This window comes from Acanthaster planci, linkage group LG15, assembly GCF_054643075.1.
Source record: "Acanthaster planci isolate LZ-2023a linkage group LG15, COTS_SCS, whole genome shotgun sequence".
Classification (NCBI taxonomy): Eukaryota; Metazoa; Echinodermata; class Asteroidea; order Valvatida; family Acanthasteridae; genus Acanthaster; species Acanthaster planci.
This window is the reverse complement of record NC_141791.1, coordinates 6,981,542-6,997,665: the sequence shown is the minus strand read 5'-3', so window position 1 is coordinate 6,997,665 and position 16,124 is coordinate 6,981,542. Positions and strand designations below refer to the sequence as shown.

Genomic DNA, 16,124 nt, shown 5'->3' with positions numbered 1-16,124 from the left:
GGACTGTGAGCCCGCCCACCTCAAGTGAGACGAACCCAAACGACTACCTTTGTCCTTTGGTGACCTTAGTCGTTAGTCGATGTTAGTCGTTAGGAGATCTTGTAAACTCCTCACATCACGCTTTAATTTTTTTGGTAAGCACAAAAAGCATGGGAAGGGGATGATTTTAGTAGCCCATATCCCCACCTCAAAAAGCGGGGGATATATACCCCATCCCCCGGGAGTTACGTCCATAATTTATCTGCAGCGACGCATTGGCAAGGAGAGATGGGATATAGGCTGAATAGACGTCCATCCAACACCACGTGAACAAGATTTTGCACCTGCAGATGAAGATTATACTCGTGCTCAAACGGATTATGATCAAAAGGTCATAGGGTTTTTCGTATCCAACACTTGTACGAATGATGTTGTTCTGAAATTGTTTCAGTGTAAGACCATGGAATCTTAGGCACTGACTCGCATTTTCACACTACGTTACCACGAAAAAAATTACTAAAAAATTGAAAGAATTCTTAGTCCGAAAAAAATGAAAATGACAAACATTTTGGTGAATTGTTGGAAAGGTGGAGCAACTGAAACTTGCTTATTTTTTATTTTTTCACGTTTGTAGCCCGCACGCTGGACATCTTGTCATTATTTATACCATTATACAATGACAAAGAGAAACATACCCAGTATATGCAATCATGTAATTTGTAAAGGAAGGAAAACTAGGCTGATTTATGCCCAAGCCTCCAGACATGCACCACTCATACACAAGATCATCATTAATACCTAAATATTCAATATACAACTGTTCAAAAGTGAAATATCTCGTCCCATCTTAGCATCTTAGATGAAGCTTATATGCCGAAAGATTTTGAAAGAAATGATTAATTTGTGATCATGTCTTATGTAAGCATTGCGGACGTTGCCTGTCCTCCACCTGCCTGTCTTGATATTAACTCGGGAAGCACCTGGGCATCGAACGCAGAAGAACTGTCAGACCGCAGACAGTGAAGACCGTAATTCGAAATGTCAGACCATTTGAGGTCATCCCAAAGTATTTTTTGAGTTCTGATATAATTGATGAGGCAGTGTTAGGTAGGAATGAGACCGTCTTCTCATGAGGTAATTAACCCTACCAGCCCCAGGACCTCTTTGGTCATTCATAGGTTGTTTCCCACACTATCTTAAATGCAAGTTCCCTCTGTTTACCAGGCACAATCAAGCCACTTTTAGTGTATAACGCCCTCACCAGTCGAGATCATGAAAGGCCACTCTTGCAATGCCACCTCATTGACTACTAGTAATGATATCTAATAAGGAGAATTTTACTTAAGTTATTTTTGGAAAAAATCGGGGGAAAGAGTTCCATACATGAAGTTCACTTTACATGTACACCCCGTGTACAAACCCTCTGAGACTGGTCAGAAATATTACATTCTCAGGTGAAAAATCTTATACAGTTGACTCTCATTATAAAGAATACGGTTACATGTATATTACAACAAACTACTGTTTTAAAGAACAGATTTCACGAATCCCAATTTCTTGAATTGTTACGTGTTTCTGTGTTTGTACACTCCTTTTATAACAAAGTCCTGGTTATTACAAATCAATATGTCTGGTCCCTGCAACTTTGTTACAACGAGAGTCGACTGTACTCTGTGGCTGCTAAAATGGACTTTCCTGGCCTCTAACTGATTTCTGGGAACCAATTGATACCCCCGCCAGCCCCCCATCCAGTGTTGCATTAAAGGCTGGCGTGCAGCCAGGACGAACCATTGCAACATTGGAATTGGGGGTGGTCGAAGGGGGGCCAACAATCTAAACTATCCGAGTCTATGTTAACGCACACTGTGAAATGTTTTAAAGCATGGCATTAGACACATTGGTTTTGGCAATTCTTACAAATCATACGAGTCTGCTGCTTACGTTGGGTTCTTGTGCTACAAACAACACGGTTTCGTTTTCAAGTCATATTTGGCCGACTTGCGTGGTATGCACTGTTTAAAACCGAGTCGACCAATAAACTTTATCACAGTCTCATCCGGTGAGAGGTTTCGTTCGGGCTTATAGATGCTACGAAACAACGGAACCACAATGTCCAGTAGCGCACGAACTTTAGACAGTTTGTCACGGGGAGAGTCATCTGCTGTGTTGCTGGCAAGGTGGAGAAATCGAAGGAGTGCCATAAATCGGTTGCGAGACTTTGTCGACGTATACAAAGGACTTCGAAGAACTTCGCACCTGGACCAGTACATTGCGTAGCCAGGCCTTTTGTTGATGCCCATCGACAGCAAAAGTGCGACAAAGACCATATTATTTCAGAAATATCCGTTGGAATCCCAGTACACTGAGAGTTAGCGGATTCTGCAGATTGTATCTGATTCGCTTATCGGTTGGCCTCCCTCACTGGCAATTGACAAACTGCTTCACAGAAGAAGAGTTGAAATATCTGTAGAGGTGACAGATAAGTGAAATTCTGGCGGTGCCATGAAGTTCACAGGTTGTGGCTTTGGGTAAGTGGAGGTTGCTTGCCATCCAGTCCTGCATTATTGGGGAAAAATATTAGGACTAATAAGAACAATATTTACAAATTGTTTACACCAAACATCACTGCACTGTACATGAAAAAACTAGGAGTTAGGTATGTAGGTCATATTCAGCTGTTCATTGAAGTGATGATAGATGGGGTTTCCCTGATTAGGGTTGAACTGAAAGGCCTATTCACACGCACTGCCTGCAAACTAAATCTTGAAGTGGCATTCTGCCAAAGAAAGCGTGTTCTCTTTTCCCATGGAGGTAGGAAATTGAGTGATCTTTTAAAAGATGTTTAATTTCTCCTGGAAAACCATGACAGGTTACTCCGCATTGAGACGGCACAGTACATTTCAGGGTTTAAAGAATAAAGATCGTAATCCTTCCTTTTCCTTGATTAGCAATTAGGATTCGTGACACATTCGGGACATCGGGAAGAATATGGCAAGCCTGCTAGTGGTTATAAAATGCAATACATTGTATAATGATAATGACTGAGACTAGTTGCAAGGCTGTACATGCCTTATTTAGGCCTACCTGAAGTTTGGCTTGGGGGTGTCCGGTGGCTTCAATGTGGTCGCCACTGATTCATCATCACTTTCTTCTGATGAGGACGAGGAGGAAGTTTCATCGAAGGATATTTCAGAGCCACTATCTGCGAAAATGTCGTCGATGATGTCCGAGGCCGCTACCATTTCGCCTCTTGTGGTTTTGTAAGGACGCGCGAAGCGCGTCTCCAAGCCATCTCGTCCAATCAGAGCGCTCGAGACAGCGTCAAAGGGGTGAGGGCGCTATTTACATTTCCGTTGTTGGCATTTTAATCTATGTGCCAATGAGGAACGTTGGTAACGAAGTGACACTGAAATCGTGTGCATGGCTCGTTGGTAAAGAACCCGCATGCCACTTTCAGCCAAGCTGGCACTTCTGGGGCTGAAAGGGTTAAGCGCCCGAATAATCAGGTGTAATTCTTAATCTATGGGATCTTCTATGCTTTGAGGAGTGATAGGTACGGGGCAGCCGGGTTTGTGTGCTCTGGCAACTGTGATGCAAGAACCTGGTCTGAATTTTTGCCTGAATCTTAGCAAATGAATTTTTCTAGAATGTCCGAAGTGATCATTTATGGCGCGGTTATAGTCTCTGAAATGCGTTTTGGACGGAGGGTCCTGATGATACAAGACCTGCCGCGTTTTTGCTCATTTGGCAGCCGCTGTCATCGAGTCGAATTCCTGATTTAGTCCCTGAAGATGTTACCAGGTGAGCGAGCTAGAGAGTGAAAAATAAAGGTTCTGCCATGAAAGCTGGGATGCTTTACGCTTCCAGTTTGCCCATGACTCCCAACGGTTTCCTGTAGAAGTGTATTTGGTTGTGGTGGAGTCGGTTTTAGTGTATATCAATAAAGTTGGAAAGGCATTCACTCTAAAAAACTCCAGCGTCAGATTGACCCAGAATTATGACCCAAAATATGACCCCTTTTCGGATCATATTTGACCCTTTCTGGTTCATAATTTGACCCGGAAAAAGTTCATGCGGAATGGGACCTAATTGAGGGTAGGTACCAAGGTTACATAGAGGCCGGGCCTTCTAATGAAACGATAAATTTCTTTCACAACATTGTTAAATTATAAGGCATTTAAATTCGTATAGAAAAACTAAAATTTGCTCAACGGCTTTCTGTCCCTTTCTCTCTCTGCTGTTTTGATCTCGCTTGCAGCATGTTTTGACTTCTCTATGTTGAAAAGATAAAAAGTATAGCAGCATAATAGTCAAGAAAATCCATCCACATCTCCGACAAATCTCTTACTTTGAAACTTCTTTCAATTGTTATTTTGAAATTTGTGAATCACATTAATTAATGCTGTAAATGTAATACTTGAGATACTAACTGTATGGGTCTTGGCAACAAACAGCCGTTGAATTTACGAAATATCTCAAGGAGAGGGTCAACATTTTGTCGTGTTTATTTCATGTTGGCATCGAGGTTTAGACAGAAAGGATGGCATGAAATAAAATGAAATTATGAAATAAAATAATTATGTCATGTTTTGTCAGGAGCAAACATTTCTGTAGTTTCCTCAGAGTTATCATAATCATTTTGGATCATTTTTTTTTTACTTTTTGTGCATATGCGTCCCAACGTTTGTAGATAAAACTGAAAGTATTGACTTGATGTTTAATTAACTTTACTTAAGGTTTGGGCATATTTTTTCTTTGAGTCTTGGCCCAGTAAGGGTAGTTTATCGTCTTTTCCCAAGAGCCAGTGCTTGTTGAGATCTGGCGTGTAGCGGGAGGCAGGCGGCTTGCGGCCCAGACTCTCGGCCAGGCTTCGGGTGAGGTGAGCCGAGTTGCCGCAACACAGACCCACGTACTTGATGCCCAGTTCCTGGACTCGCTTACCAAAGTCGTGCATGTCCTTACGATTGCACTGGATACAGTCCAGATTCACGGGGAACAATAGTTCACCTTCGGCAAGCAAACACCATGTATTATATTAGAACATGTGCCTGTTTTGTTGTTAAATAAAGACACAAAAATATGAACTTTCCATAATGTAAGTTGTTGATACACACGAATTTGTCGGGGACCATCATTTTCCTGTTTAAAGGACGTTTAGTCCGTCTCTCTTGTCAAGGGTAGTCTACTTATTGTCATGTATTCATCTATTTAGGGCACTTATTTTACCTGTCAGTGGATCCTTGGACGACATAAAGTTTGGCTCCTCTTTGGTCGTACGAAACATCACAGGCACAGCAGCAAGAGGCGCCTGGGGATCATTCACGACAAAACAAAACGCACATTTTCAAAGCCTGCTTTTCATTCTCCCGTTCAGCAAAGGATTAGGCTTGTGTGTCATGGCACATCTCTTTCAACAACTATTTTTGAACAAAAGAATAGAACTCAAACTCGAGGCTTCACCTTGCAAACTTTGACAGCTTCCTCCAGAATGGGCAGCATGGTGGCTGGTCCCCGTGCGCAGTTCAGCCCCACCACGTCAGCCCCGGCGTCCACTAGTCGGCTCAATGCCTCACTGTACTCCACGCCGTCCAGAGTGGCTGGCTTCCCGTCCACCTGACCCTGTTGGGCAGCAAGGGTCACCACGCATGGAATATCTGCGTATGTATACACGTTCAACGTCCAAATGAAATGAAACTGTATTCAGGGAAAAGGTTTCGCAAAGATGGTCTGGTATCACTTTCCATTCATCAGAAAGGGGTGCAAACATGATGTGTTTAACGATCAAGAGTGAAATCCATAAGAAAGAGTATAACAATTGCAATGACCATCCATTTCCCCCTGTTCCTTACTTCTGCTGCATGGCATCGCGTTACCAAAGCATTCTTACAATGGATTGTGGCTGCGTCTAAAAGAATATCGTTCCCTTCTCCAAACCATTTCCGACATCAACCACATCAAAGAGAAAGATATACAAAAAGAAACAACCACTAATGAAAAACAGGAAAAACAGTGGCGTATCCAGCTTGGGGGGTACAACTTGCCCTGCTGACGGAGTTCAATTTACAAATAATGCTGCATAGGTAAGCAAGTAATCGGTATATTTATTCATCAAACATTTGCACCAAAACCCTAAGAAAAGAAGACTATGAAATAGGCTGTCGGGACCGCAAGGCTTTTGATATTTTGAAAATATATTCATATTGAATGAGTCTGCAGCTTTTGAATTAGACCCCCCCAAAGCTGAATACTCCGCTGAGAAAAACCAACCTTTTGCAAATTCCTTGCAGGCCTGCACAGCCAGTAACGCTTCGCCAAACTTGTCATAAGTTTCTCCTACTATGAAATCAGCCCCAGCATCCACAGCCCACTCTATCTGCTCCTGTGTGTGACAAACCAGTTTTGCTTAAAAACCATGCGCAGAGTATATGCAGGCATATTGTCAACTTTGGTCTTATTTTCTCATCTTCATAATGCTAAGAAAGCCCAGGAAACTATCACACCTCTGTCAAAGTTAAAGATCAACGCTAAGTATAATAATTCAAACTTCTCAATTGACTTCTAATTGTTGTTGATGCGAGTGCTGCGAATTTTCATTTTTAGCCCAACTCTTTGTACTTGTACGTTTAGGAGTACTACTGTTTGAAATTAATGACAGTAATTGATCCTACTTGATACTTTGAGAATAAAGCGTGAGATTCAGAATACAATGTCACGTACCGCCCTAAACTAGCCCATATGGAACATCTGACAAGTAAGCTCCAAATCCTATAAATTAATGGTGCCTGAAAGGTTGTCATTTCAAAAACAAACTTTACATACTTTAAAGATTTGCCAGACTTTCTCTTGATAATTGGGTACGGTGTCCACAAAGATGTTGGTGTTGCTGATGTTACCGGCCATCAGGGTACCAGTTGCATCAGCCACTTCACGTGCTATGCGCAGCGCACGCTTGTTGATTCGTTCTAGATCGTCCTCTCGACCAATCAGCGCCATCTTTTCACGGTGTGCGTAATACTACAAAAATATCCGTGGTGACAAAGAACTCGTCAACAAAGAGTTAAAAAATTTTTTCATTGACAATGTTTTGCCTGAAATCCGGGAATAGATAATTGTATTATTCGTGTCATTTTTCATTTTGTCATAATTTGTTAAGGTCAGTTACGTATTCAGTATTTATTTCTTTATTTTCAGTAATCATTGTTGAATTACACAGGTTCCTCTTACATGGAAGTACTTACAGTAAATGCCAGTACAACGTCACTTCCGGCGTGGACAAATTCCTCGTATTGTTGTCGGACTAACTCAGGATGTTCCAGAACGACTTCGGGTACATACGACCCAGCTGTCAAGTAACCGCGTCGCTCAAACACGAAGAGATATCCCTCCGCGCAAATGACCGTCTCACCATCACGAAGACGTTCCATTAGACCTAAAATTACAGTTTTGGGGTCGTTTTTAATGACTCAACCGACAGCAGATCCAGGCCTGAGTGAAAGGTTAAGTTCCTCAATGTCGAACTCAATGCACTTGGCATGTAGCAAAGACGTTGATGCCGAAGCAAAAATTGAATGATAGCACAGCGTGTACACGTTGCACCGTGCAACTGCCGTGTAGCACAGCCTTTATTCATTCTTGACACACCGTGTTTGCGCCAAAACGTCGAGATTCTCTCTTGCTTAATTGAAAATTTCTCATTATTTGAGTTCGACAAGGCAGAGGCATGATGTTTAACTGGCGTATAGGCCTGACTTACCTTTGCACTTTTTCCTCGGTTCCATGTTGAGACTTAAGATTGTCTTCTAAATAAAGACCTGCAATTACAAAGAATGAATTGTGAGGAAGAATAGAAGCCTGGTGATTCAGTGGCACATCAAACTATCCGGTCGCTACGAAAGACAATTATGACGCTTAAGCTCTTGAGCAGGACATCTCATTTTTCCTCACAATTTGGAAAAATCGTGTATGACATCACGGTTGTTTGCACCTTTTCAACAATAATGTGTTCCACATCGGGAATTGTTTTAAGGCCAGTATATCTGAGTGGCAATGTGTGGGATCTGGTTGGCGTTATGTACCTGCCGAAAGAAACTAAAAGAGGATGTGCCCTTGTCCTGACGTGCACGCACGTGTCATGTTAGTGGGGACGTGATATAGGTCTTTCAATGGATGCTGAAGAGCCATCTCACAGTCATGTAATAAGAAGTTGCACTCCGTGGCAACTTGGTGGTGCACGCCATTGTGAATCGCCCTTATACACTCTAAAAACTTCCGGGTCAGATTGACCCAGAAAAGGGTCATACCGAATGCATTCGGTATGACCCTTTTCTGGGTTAAAATATGACCCCCTTTCGGGTCATATTTGAAACTTTCTGGGTCATAATTTGACCCGGAAAAGGGTTATACCAAATGGGACCCAATTCTGGGTCAATCTGACCCGGAAGTTTTTAGAGTGTACCTTCCCCTAAACTGAACTGTCCCACTCCTGATCTTCCCAAAATTTGTCATGCATGTAAAATTAACTCTCTATGAGCACATCCGTGGAGTTTCTATCAAGTGCGACACTGTATTTTGCTGTCATCTGACTCAGTGCATAGCCTCATACGTGTCGGACAGCCTGCACTGTGTACAGTATAAAAAGGATAGATCTTTTGCACCTTGACATCTCTCGATTGTGGTCTGTGGTAGTGTAAAACAATGCTAGCTCAGTACATCTGACCAAATTTGCTGTAGGCCCTACATGTAGGTAAAGCCTACATGCTCTTGATAAAGCTATATTTGCTGTCATGCGGTGGACACCATGCCTTCCAGAATGCCTTTCGGAATTAATGCCAACCACCTGATAATGTATCAAAAATTGACCAATAGCTCAGTGGAATTTAGAACCGATAACGCACAGTAGGCAATATCACCTATCGACGGATAGCGTATAAAGTATACAAACCCATCTCACTAGTAAAGTATCACCTCAGATAACGTATCAACCACAACGCTTCGAAAACTGACCAGATCAGTTTGGGGAAAAAGTACATAAAAATTCTTTGTGTCAGATGACGAATTGTTTGGGTCCTTTTGCATGCCCTCTTTGTCTCGCGTGGTTCAAAGTCAACCGGTGGGAAGGGATGGGTACTTGGCACTGAACTTCTGGACGAAGACATGCATACGCGTTCAATCAAACTCAAACCTGTACTTTTCTGGGTACACCTGAGGGGGTGCTTCTGCTCTAGGCGGATTGCTCCGGTATGACGTGTACTCGTTGAAATTAATGAATGGATTATTTATCTTGGGCCAACTTTTTATTCACTTGATGCCTCATTGAAGATCTCATAAGTTGTTTTTTCCCGAGAAAATGCCAAGTCAATGTAGCAATCGATCTGTTTTGTTTTTCACGATTCCACACATGAAACGCAAGGGCAAACACCTGGAAGTCAGTAGGGGATAATTAACTAAATTAAAACAAAAAAGTCTGTTCGCTTTGCCAGGATTTTTCTTCTGGTTCACGTGGATGTTAACGGTAATATGGATTCTGTTAACGGTCACACCCCAGAATGCAACTGATACAGCCGAAAAACCTCATTCTCAAATGAGTGCCTTTGGGTATAGGCCTATATTATTTAAGCATGGTTGGCAAAACATTTTTAAACTGTTACTAACAGGTACTATCTTTTTACTACACACGTAATATTCGATAGTGATAGTTTAACTGTCTGATTTGAAACAGCATCATCAAGAACATGTTCCTGAAGGTCTATTTATACTTCATAGAGATCTGGACCTCGATCAGTAATCTGTGGCTTATTAACACCACAACCTGCCTAATGGATGGCGCGAACAAGCGTTGGCACCACTGATCGAGAGATAAGATCCCTGTCAAACAAACAGGCCTAAGTTGTCATGTCTCAGGGTAACTCCCGAATCTCTTAAGTCCAAACCATTGTACCCACTGGCCTCGGCCACTCTTTTCAAATAACGCCCGCTTGCGCCCCTAGTCGTTTGAGGTGCCTAACTTGGCCAACACCTTATGGCCAACTGATAACCCACTTGAAGCTTAATCATATTGTGATGCCATCTGACCGGGGTCGAAGGCTACGTAATGGTCATCAGTTCAATTTTATTGATGATTACAAAATGCTTCTATTCCGGTCTTCATCTGAGTTGAGGCCACACTGGGACAGTTGCTTTCCCACTGAGCCTCACAATGGTGCCCGCACTATTTGGCCAAAGGCCAATTTGTTGTCACTATAGGCCTACCAATTCATATAAAAAGAGGCTATACCTCTGCCACTTTCTCCCGCCAATTTTAGCTATAGGTCTACTTAATTGTCAAATGCTTCACTGCCATGTCTTATATTTATATGTGGTCATAGCAGATTGGGTCGAAGGTCACTTAGTGATCAGAATTACGTGTTTTTTTTCCGCAAAACAAGTAAATGCCAATTGTCCTCACCAAGTTGGTCGTTAATGGGCTATTTCAGGTTTCGAGTGCACTGTTTTAAGATTGGGGCCGTTTTAAGATTGGGGCCGAGGCCATCTGTATCGCTTTGCATTAATTCAAGGCGTGCTTTACATTTCAGTCAATTGTCACGGTCACTTTCTGGAAAATGGACAAAGTGGCACTTTTCCCCTCACGTTTTCCATGGATTTCAGTCAAACTTTGTCGCTTATCGGCCTCTTGCAAGTTGCATGTGGACTTCTTGCAGATTTTGACCAACAGTCACGGATTGGCCAGTACTAAAGGTCGTTTTCTGGAAAACGGATAGAATGGCTTTGTGTTCTCATCCCCTCTCCCGCATCGATTTCAGCAATATTGGTCAATGATGGACCTCTTGCAGGTTTCTGATGAACACGGTCTGCAGACCACCTAGGGACAAAGGGCGTGCACTTACAGTGGTCAGCATATGTGTTCGGCTTCTGAAAATTGGACAAAATGACTGTTTCCCCATTTTAGATAAAAGTGTCCGTTTGCCAGCCCTCTTGAGAGCGCTTGACTGTCACTTCACAAAAGTAAGGTCAAAGGTTAGCCAATGGTTGGTAGTTGGTAGCAGCTGTTTCGGTGAAAAAATCCCCAAAGTGGGCCGTTTCTCAAATGCTGTGAACTGGGGCAGGATTTTTTCAGTTTTATAAAAACGTGGACTGAAGTAAATGCACGTATGCAATACTTGTAGGCAAGGTATGTTTGTTCACGAAATGGTCAGTATAGTTGACCAACGTACTGACCAACGGTTGATATTGCATGCTTCGTGAAGCCCAGACATCCTCTAAGTTTTATCCGAAACGTGCGGCACCAATATGTAACATGGTGGAACCAAAATGTGAGAACGATTTGCATTTTTAACGTGATAACTATATCTCCGTAATATAAATACTATAGCACAGCGGAGCCAGGCAAATAACTTCAACCACAGATGACGTTTTACATGCCAAAGAAATTACTCTAAAAATAATTACATTTTTATAGTTGCTGAGACCATGGACGTACATGTACCTACCTCCATGCTGAGACTAGGGCAAATCAGCCAGAAAAATGGAAGGACAGGGCCCACTGACTGAAAAGTACCCAAAACAGAGGCTAACCATGAGTAAAAGACTAAAGGCAATCACTTACTTTTGCGGTGGCAAATGAACAATAGCACACTTGAATAATGTATACACGTCCTCCTTAAATCGTCAGAGGTATGGAGCACGCCTCCACAATAGATGTTCTCTCCCCACATTCAACCACTGACTGAGCTTAAATTTCCAGGCACTGGTGCTGTTAAACTAGGCTGAATCACAGGACTGGCCAGAGCATACACAAAAGGACCATTTAAATTTAACATTCCTATACACAGAAGTCTCGAGGTCACCAGGGGCCGGAGTGCAACAAAAGCATATATACGTAACAAGGTGGTGGTTGGCTAGACTTGTCCAAATTCCGGGAAGGGGTGCCTGCAGGACTGTACCATTTGTTTCCAGGTCCAGGCACGGAAGTATACAAAAAAATCTGAACTGGCAATGCGCTTAATCAGCTCAAAGAGATCACTGAATCCACTAGCGGCCATTTTACCGAGCCGAATACAAAGCTTGCCCGGCAATGCCCGCCTTTGGTCTCCCTGGCGTCAATAGAAGCGAGCCAACCCGCACATTTGTATTCGGTTCGGTAAAATGGCCGCTGGTTGGCTTCTATTTCATACAAAGGCGTTGCAAGTCCAGGTTTTTAATATACGTCCGTGGGCCCAGGCCCCATCACTTTTCACTAGCGTACCAACTCCACGCGTGGAGACTTTGAACTTCGTTGCTTTCTTCATTTCCGTAATATTCCAGTTCGCCAGGAAAATAACAAACTTATTTTATTTGGATCGTATCGGTTTAACTTTAAACAAACTTGTGATGAACATATATATCAACTCTAGAATCTTTGTTAATTTCTAGTTAAGCATTTTCCAAGTTGAGCTGCAACACCGACTTTAATCAATCTGTAACATTCTCATCCTCGTCATGACCTATTATAGATCGATTTTTATCTGTTGTTACGTCGTCTGTTGACAAATAATACGTTACCAGTTTAACTTTTTTGTTTAATTCAATTATCCGTCGGCGGTTATCACTCAGACGCCCTACTATTATGGTCCATTGTTTGATCTGTTTCAACACGTTCAGAGGTTCATCCCGTGCATCATCAGGCACACGTTTCGAAGTCACAAAAGCGCGGCGGTTAGAGGACTGAGAGCCTGTATTTTGGAGCAACCGTGTGCCCAATTCCGCATCTTTCGAGTTGGTGAGGGGGCTTCGTGAGTACTTTTTTTCACATTTTTTTTGGGGGGGGGTAGTATTATCTTTGGCAGAAAACGTAAGATTGGAAAATCCGACCCTCCATTGGATGTGGTCTTGAAAAACTGAGAGAGAGTTGAGCATGTCTTCTAGACCATGCAAAAAAATCAACTCGCTTGCCGTCCAACATGCGCCACACTTCGCCGAAGTCCGTTGTATGCAGTCTCATCTCGTATATGCAGTGACAGAAAGAGAAATTCCAAGTCATGAATGGCTCAGCAATGGAGACTTTTAATTCTGCAGGATTCCATGATTGGATAGGCCCCAATTTTGTCCGTCGGGTCCAAATTAAATTCACCCAGCCCTTATGAAAGTGTGACTACTCAAAGAGCCCCCGCCAATTGTAAATCTACGAACACTGCCAAAATCCCGTCCGCACTGACCGAGAGCCCAGCACGGTATGTGTGTATAGTGACCTCGAGATAAGCGTTTGGCTGCTAGGGACAAACTATTCTCAACAACAGGATGGTAGGGGGTGTATGTGTGGGGCATGGGAGCTTAATTCGAATCCACGGATCACTAAGCTAATACAGCAAATCAATATAGTTTCAGTCTACTTATAACAAATGCACAAGTCTTCTAGGCATTTGTGCCCAGTGATTATTATTCAAACGCCTGTCACAGGTTACACAAACTAAGCCTATGTTAAGAACAACTGTGCACGAGTACTATCAAAGGGGCTCGGCGGACTACTCAGTCATTTACACAACTTCACGAGTTACTTATGTATAGGCCTAATACGATAGGTGTTACACAATAAACGCAAAGTCCCAGGCGTTAGATAACAATCTGAAAATTTATCAAAATAAATGAAAATACACTAATTACATTATAACCCAAGTGTAACCATGAGAAAATATGGCCTAAGCCTGGGTAAGTACATGTACATCTATATATGAGCATGATATATTGTGTGCATGTGTATACTATAGTTAACGGTAATCACACTTTCATTAAACTCTTAATCTCATGAACTTTTCCAGTTTTTTCATCGTTTCTTTTTAGGGTTAAAATAAAACTTAGCTCACCATACAGGGCTCTCTTAAGGTCTATATATCAGAGGAATGATCGGAGAATCACATTATTATCAAACTCTAAAATTACAACTTGGGTATCGATAAAGCTTTTTCGCGGTGAAATTTACAGATCGGACACAGCTGACTGTACGGCTTAGAAAACATGTTTACAATGCGTCCTTGTACCCAATGTGTATTAGAGGCACAACTATCCAAATGCCCTGGGAATGAGCTTATGACAATTAGGTAGTACAACCACGGACGTATATAAAAAAAAAACCTGGACTTGCAACGCCTTTGTATGAAAAAGAAGCCAACCAGCGGCCATTTTACCGAGCCGAATACAAAGGCGTGGGTTGGCTCCCTACTATTGACGTCAGGAAGAACAAAGGCGGGCATTACCAGGAAAGCTTTGTATTCGGCTCGGTAAAATGGCTGCGAGTGGATTCAATGACTCTATAAGCTGATTAAGGGCATTGCGAGTCCAGATTTTATTACACACGTCCGTGAGTACAACCTCCTGGCGATGATGTATTCGTTTGCAGACTTGCAAGATAAAACTATTAAAAGAGAATATACAGTAAATTTCCAAATATTGTGGGATTAGAGAAATTTTTTTAAAGAAAACACAGTGTATTTTTGATTTAAATTTTAACAAAGATCTTGCTGCATACCAGCTACAGCAACAGAAAGAGAGACGGCAAAATGTGTACATTAAGTACACCTATCAACTGTCAGCGTAGAAGTGAAATCTTACCTTTCCTCGGTTTGGAGTCTGAGCACTTCAAACGGCTCGAAACTACTGAAAAGACACCCTTGGCCTTGGCCCTTGCTAATTTCATGTGATCGATGGATCGATAGCTGTGATTGTGAATGCCCAGATCAAAGGTCGAGAATTAAAACGCACGCCCGTTTGCAATGGTCTTCAGTCGAGTCGCTTAAGTCACATAACACATGAATAAGACAGTCACGTTAAAGTGATGTAGACTTGTGCCAAGGCATATTGATTTGGATTTGCTTTCCACGCGCACGTTCTTCGCTCTTCGCTCGTCGCCCAGTGCCAGCTGGGAAAGGCTGATGGCCGTGCACAGATTTTAGTGAAGGAAATACGCCATGTGGGGGCACATCTAAGGACTTCGCTCGTTCAAGTTACCCAGCGCCCACATACAGTCCCTTCTGCGCTGTCATTGGTCAAATCTTGTACGACCTGTGACCGCAAGGTGATCACTTCCTTTTATAAACATTCTTGCGTAAAAAATTATGGCAGGTGAGCTCCGACTTCCAATTGAACGGGTACTGTTATCGAAGCTGGCGCTGTGTCGTCTGAATAAAGAAAAATCCACCAGGTATTTCAAAAAACCTCATTTTTAATACCAACATTTATAAACCTTGACTAATGTTTATAATTAATACATGTTACATTTAAGACCACATGGATACCTTTCTGCCGTCATGTTTGCACGACACTGATTTTCAACTGTCGTCACATGCCCAGACAGCGTCTTTAAACGCCTCTCGCAATTAACGTATGGCAAAATGCCATAAAAACTTTGGATTTTGCTGTACATCACCAGTAACCTCTGGGCATTTTTTTACTCGCCCTCTGCCCTCTGCCCTCTGCTCTCTGACAGATGCACACACCGAATTTTCCCAGCAGGGATGGCACACACCACACACATTTCATTCGAAATTTTTCCCATGTCGCCATTTTGTTTACACCAGGCTGGTCAGCTGGGGCGCCGGGTGACAAGCGAAGTCAGCCGGTCGCGCGGCCGCAATCCATAATGCTGTGTGCGTTTGTAACGGTGACCCCGCGTGCATGAACGTATTGCCTTCAGGGTGCACCCTGGTAATTAGGCCCTAAATATGTCCGCCGAGCTCATTAATAAAAGTTATACACTCAAAATATTCTATATTAGAGAGTCCTGAGAGCCATGAAATTGAGGAATTGGAGAAATGTGGCACTGAACCCCTGGCCCGGACTCTGGGCGTCAAATTCTGAGTAATTTGGGTGCAGTTGGGTCCGAAAATGGCACTATTTGGCCGTTTTGCAGAGGGATGGTTTTTCAAAATGGCAACTTTTCTGGGCAGGGACATTTTCTTCACTTTAGGGGTGGTGTGCTTCTGGTGAAAATTTCTCAAAAATTCATTGGTCAACCCCCCGAAAATTGAAAGGAAAATGAAAGGGGACATGTCGATCATCGTATTTCTGTGCAGCCTGGACATCTGTGAGAGTTGTGAGTATTTTTAAAATTATTGCAAAGCGTGGGGATTTATCATTGCAGTCTATGGGAATTTATTTGTAGTGGTGCACCCTATAGA

The 16,124-nt window shown here is 42.6% G+C and overlaps 1 protein-coding gene across 3 annotated transcripts; it reads right to left on the bottom strand.

Annotated features, from left to right (window-relative positions):
* Window positions 1-586: 586 nt before the first annotated feature.
* LOC110984655 (betaine--homocysteine S-methyltransferase 1-like) lies at window positions 587-14,673 on the bottom strand. 3 transcript variants are annotated; one of them, XM_087146907.1, is made up of 9 exons: window positions 14,560-14,673; window positions 7,733-7,790; window positions 7,218-7,408; window positions 6,799-6,993; window positions 6,247-6,358; window positions 5,440-5,633; window positions 5,206-5,287; window positions 3,064-4,986; window positions 587-2,535 (listed from the first exon to the last, which is right to left on the bottom strand). In XM_087146907.1, exons 2-8 carry the CDS (start codon window positions 7,755-7,757, stop codon window positions 4,697-4,699), a joined length of 1,089 nt encoding a protein of 362 aa, XP_087003033.1. In that variant the 5' UTR covers window positions 7,758-7,790; window positions 14,560-14,673; the 3' UTR covers window positions 587-2,535; window positions 3,064-4,696. The 3 variants fall into 3 exon arrangements, with proteins under 3 accessions (XP_087003033.1, XP_022100731.2, XP_022100732.2); XM_022245039.2 differs by lacking the exon at window positions 14,560-14,673 and adding an exon at window positions 11,466-11,522; XM_022245040.2 differs by lacking the exon at window positions 14,560-14,673 and adding an exon at window positions 11,582-11,789 and having other exon boundaries at window positions 588-2,535.
* Window positions 14,674-16,124: the final 1,451 nt, after the last annotated feature.

Bases quoted from the DNA above. Each gene is read 5' to 3' on its own strand.
- LOC110984655 (XM_087146907.1), bottom strand. From the start codon at position 7,757: ATGGAACCGAGGAAAAAGTGCAAAG. The intron at 6,994-7,217 runs GTAAGTACTTCC...ATATTTTTGTAG, and splicing joins ACGTTGTACTGGCATTTACT to TATTACGCACACCGTGAAAA. The intron at 6,359-6,798 runs GTATGTAAAGTT...TGTCACACACAG, and splicing joins AAGTCTGGCAAATCTTTAAA to GAGCAGATAGAGTGGGCTGT.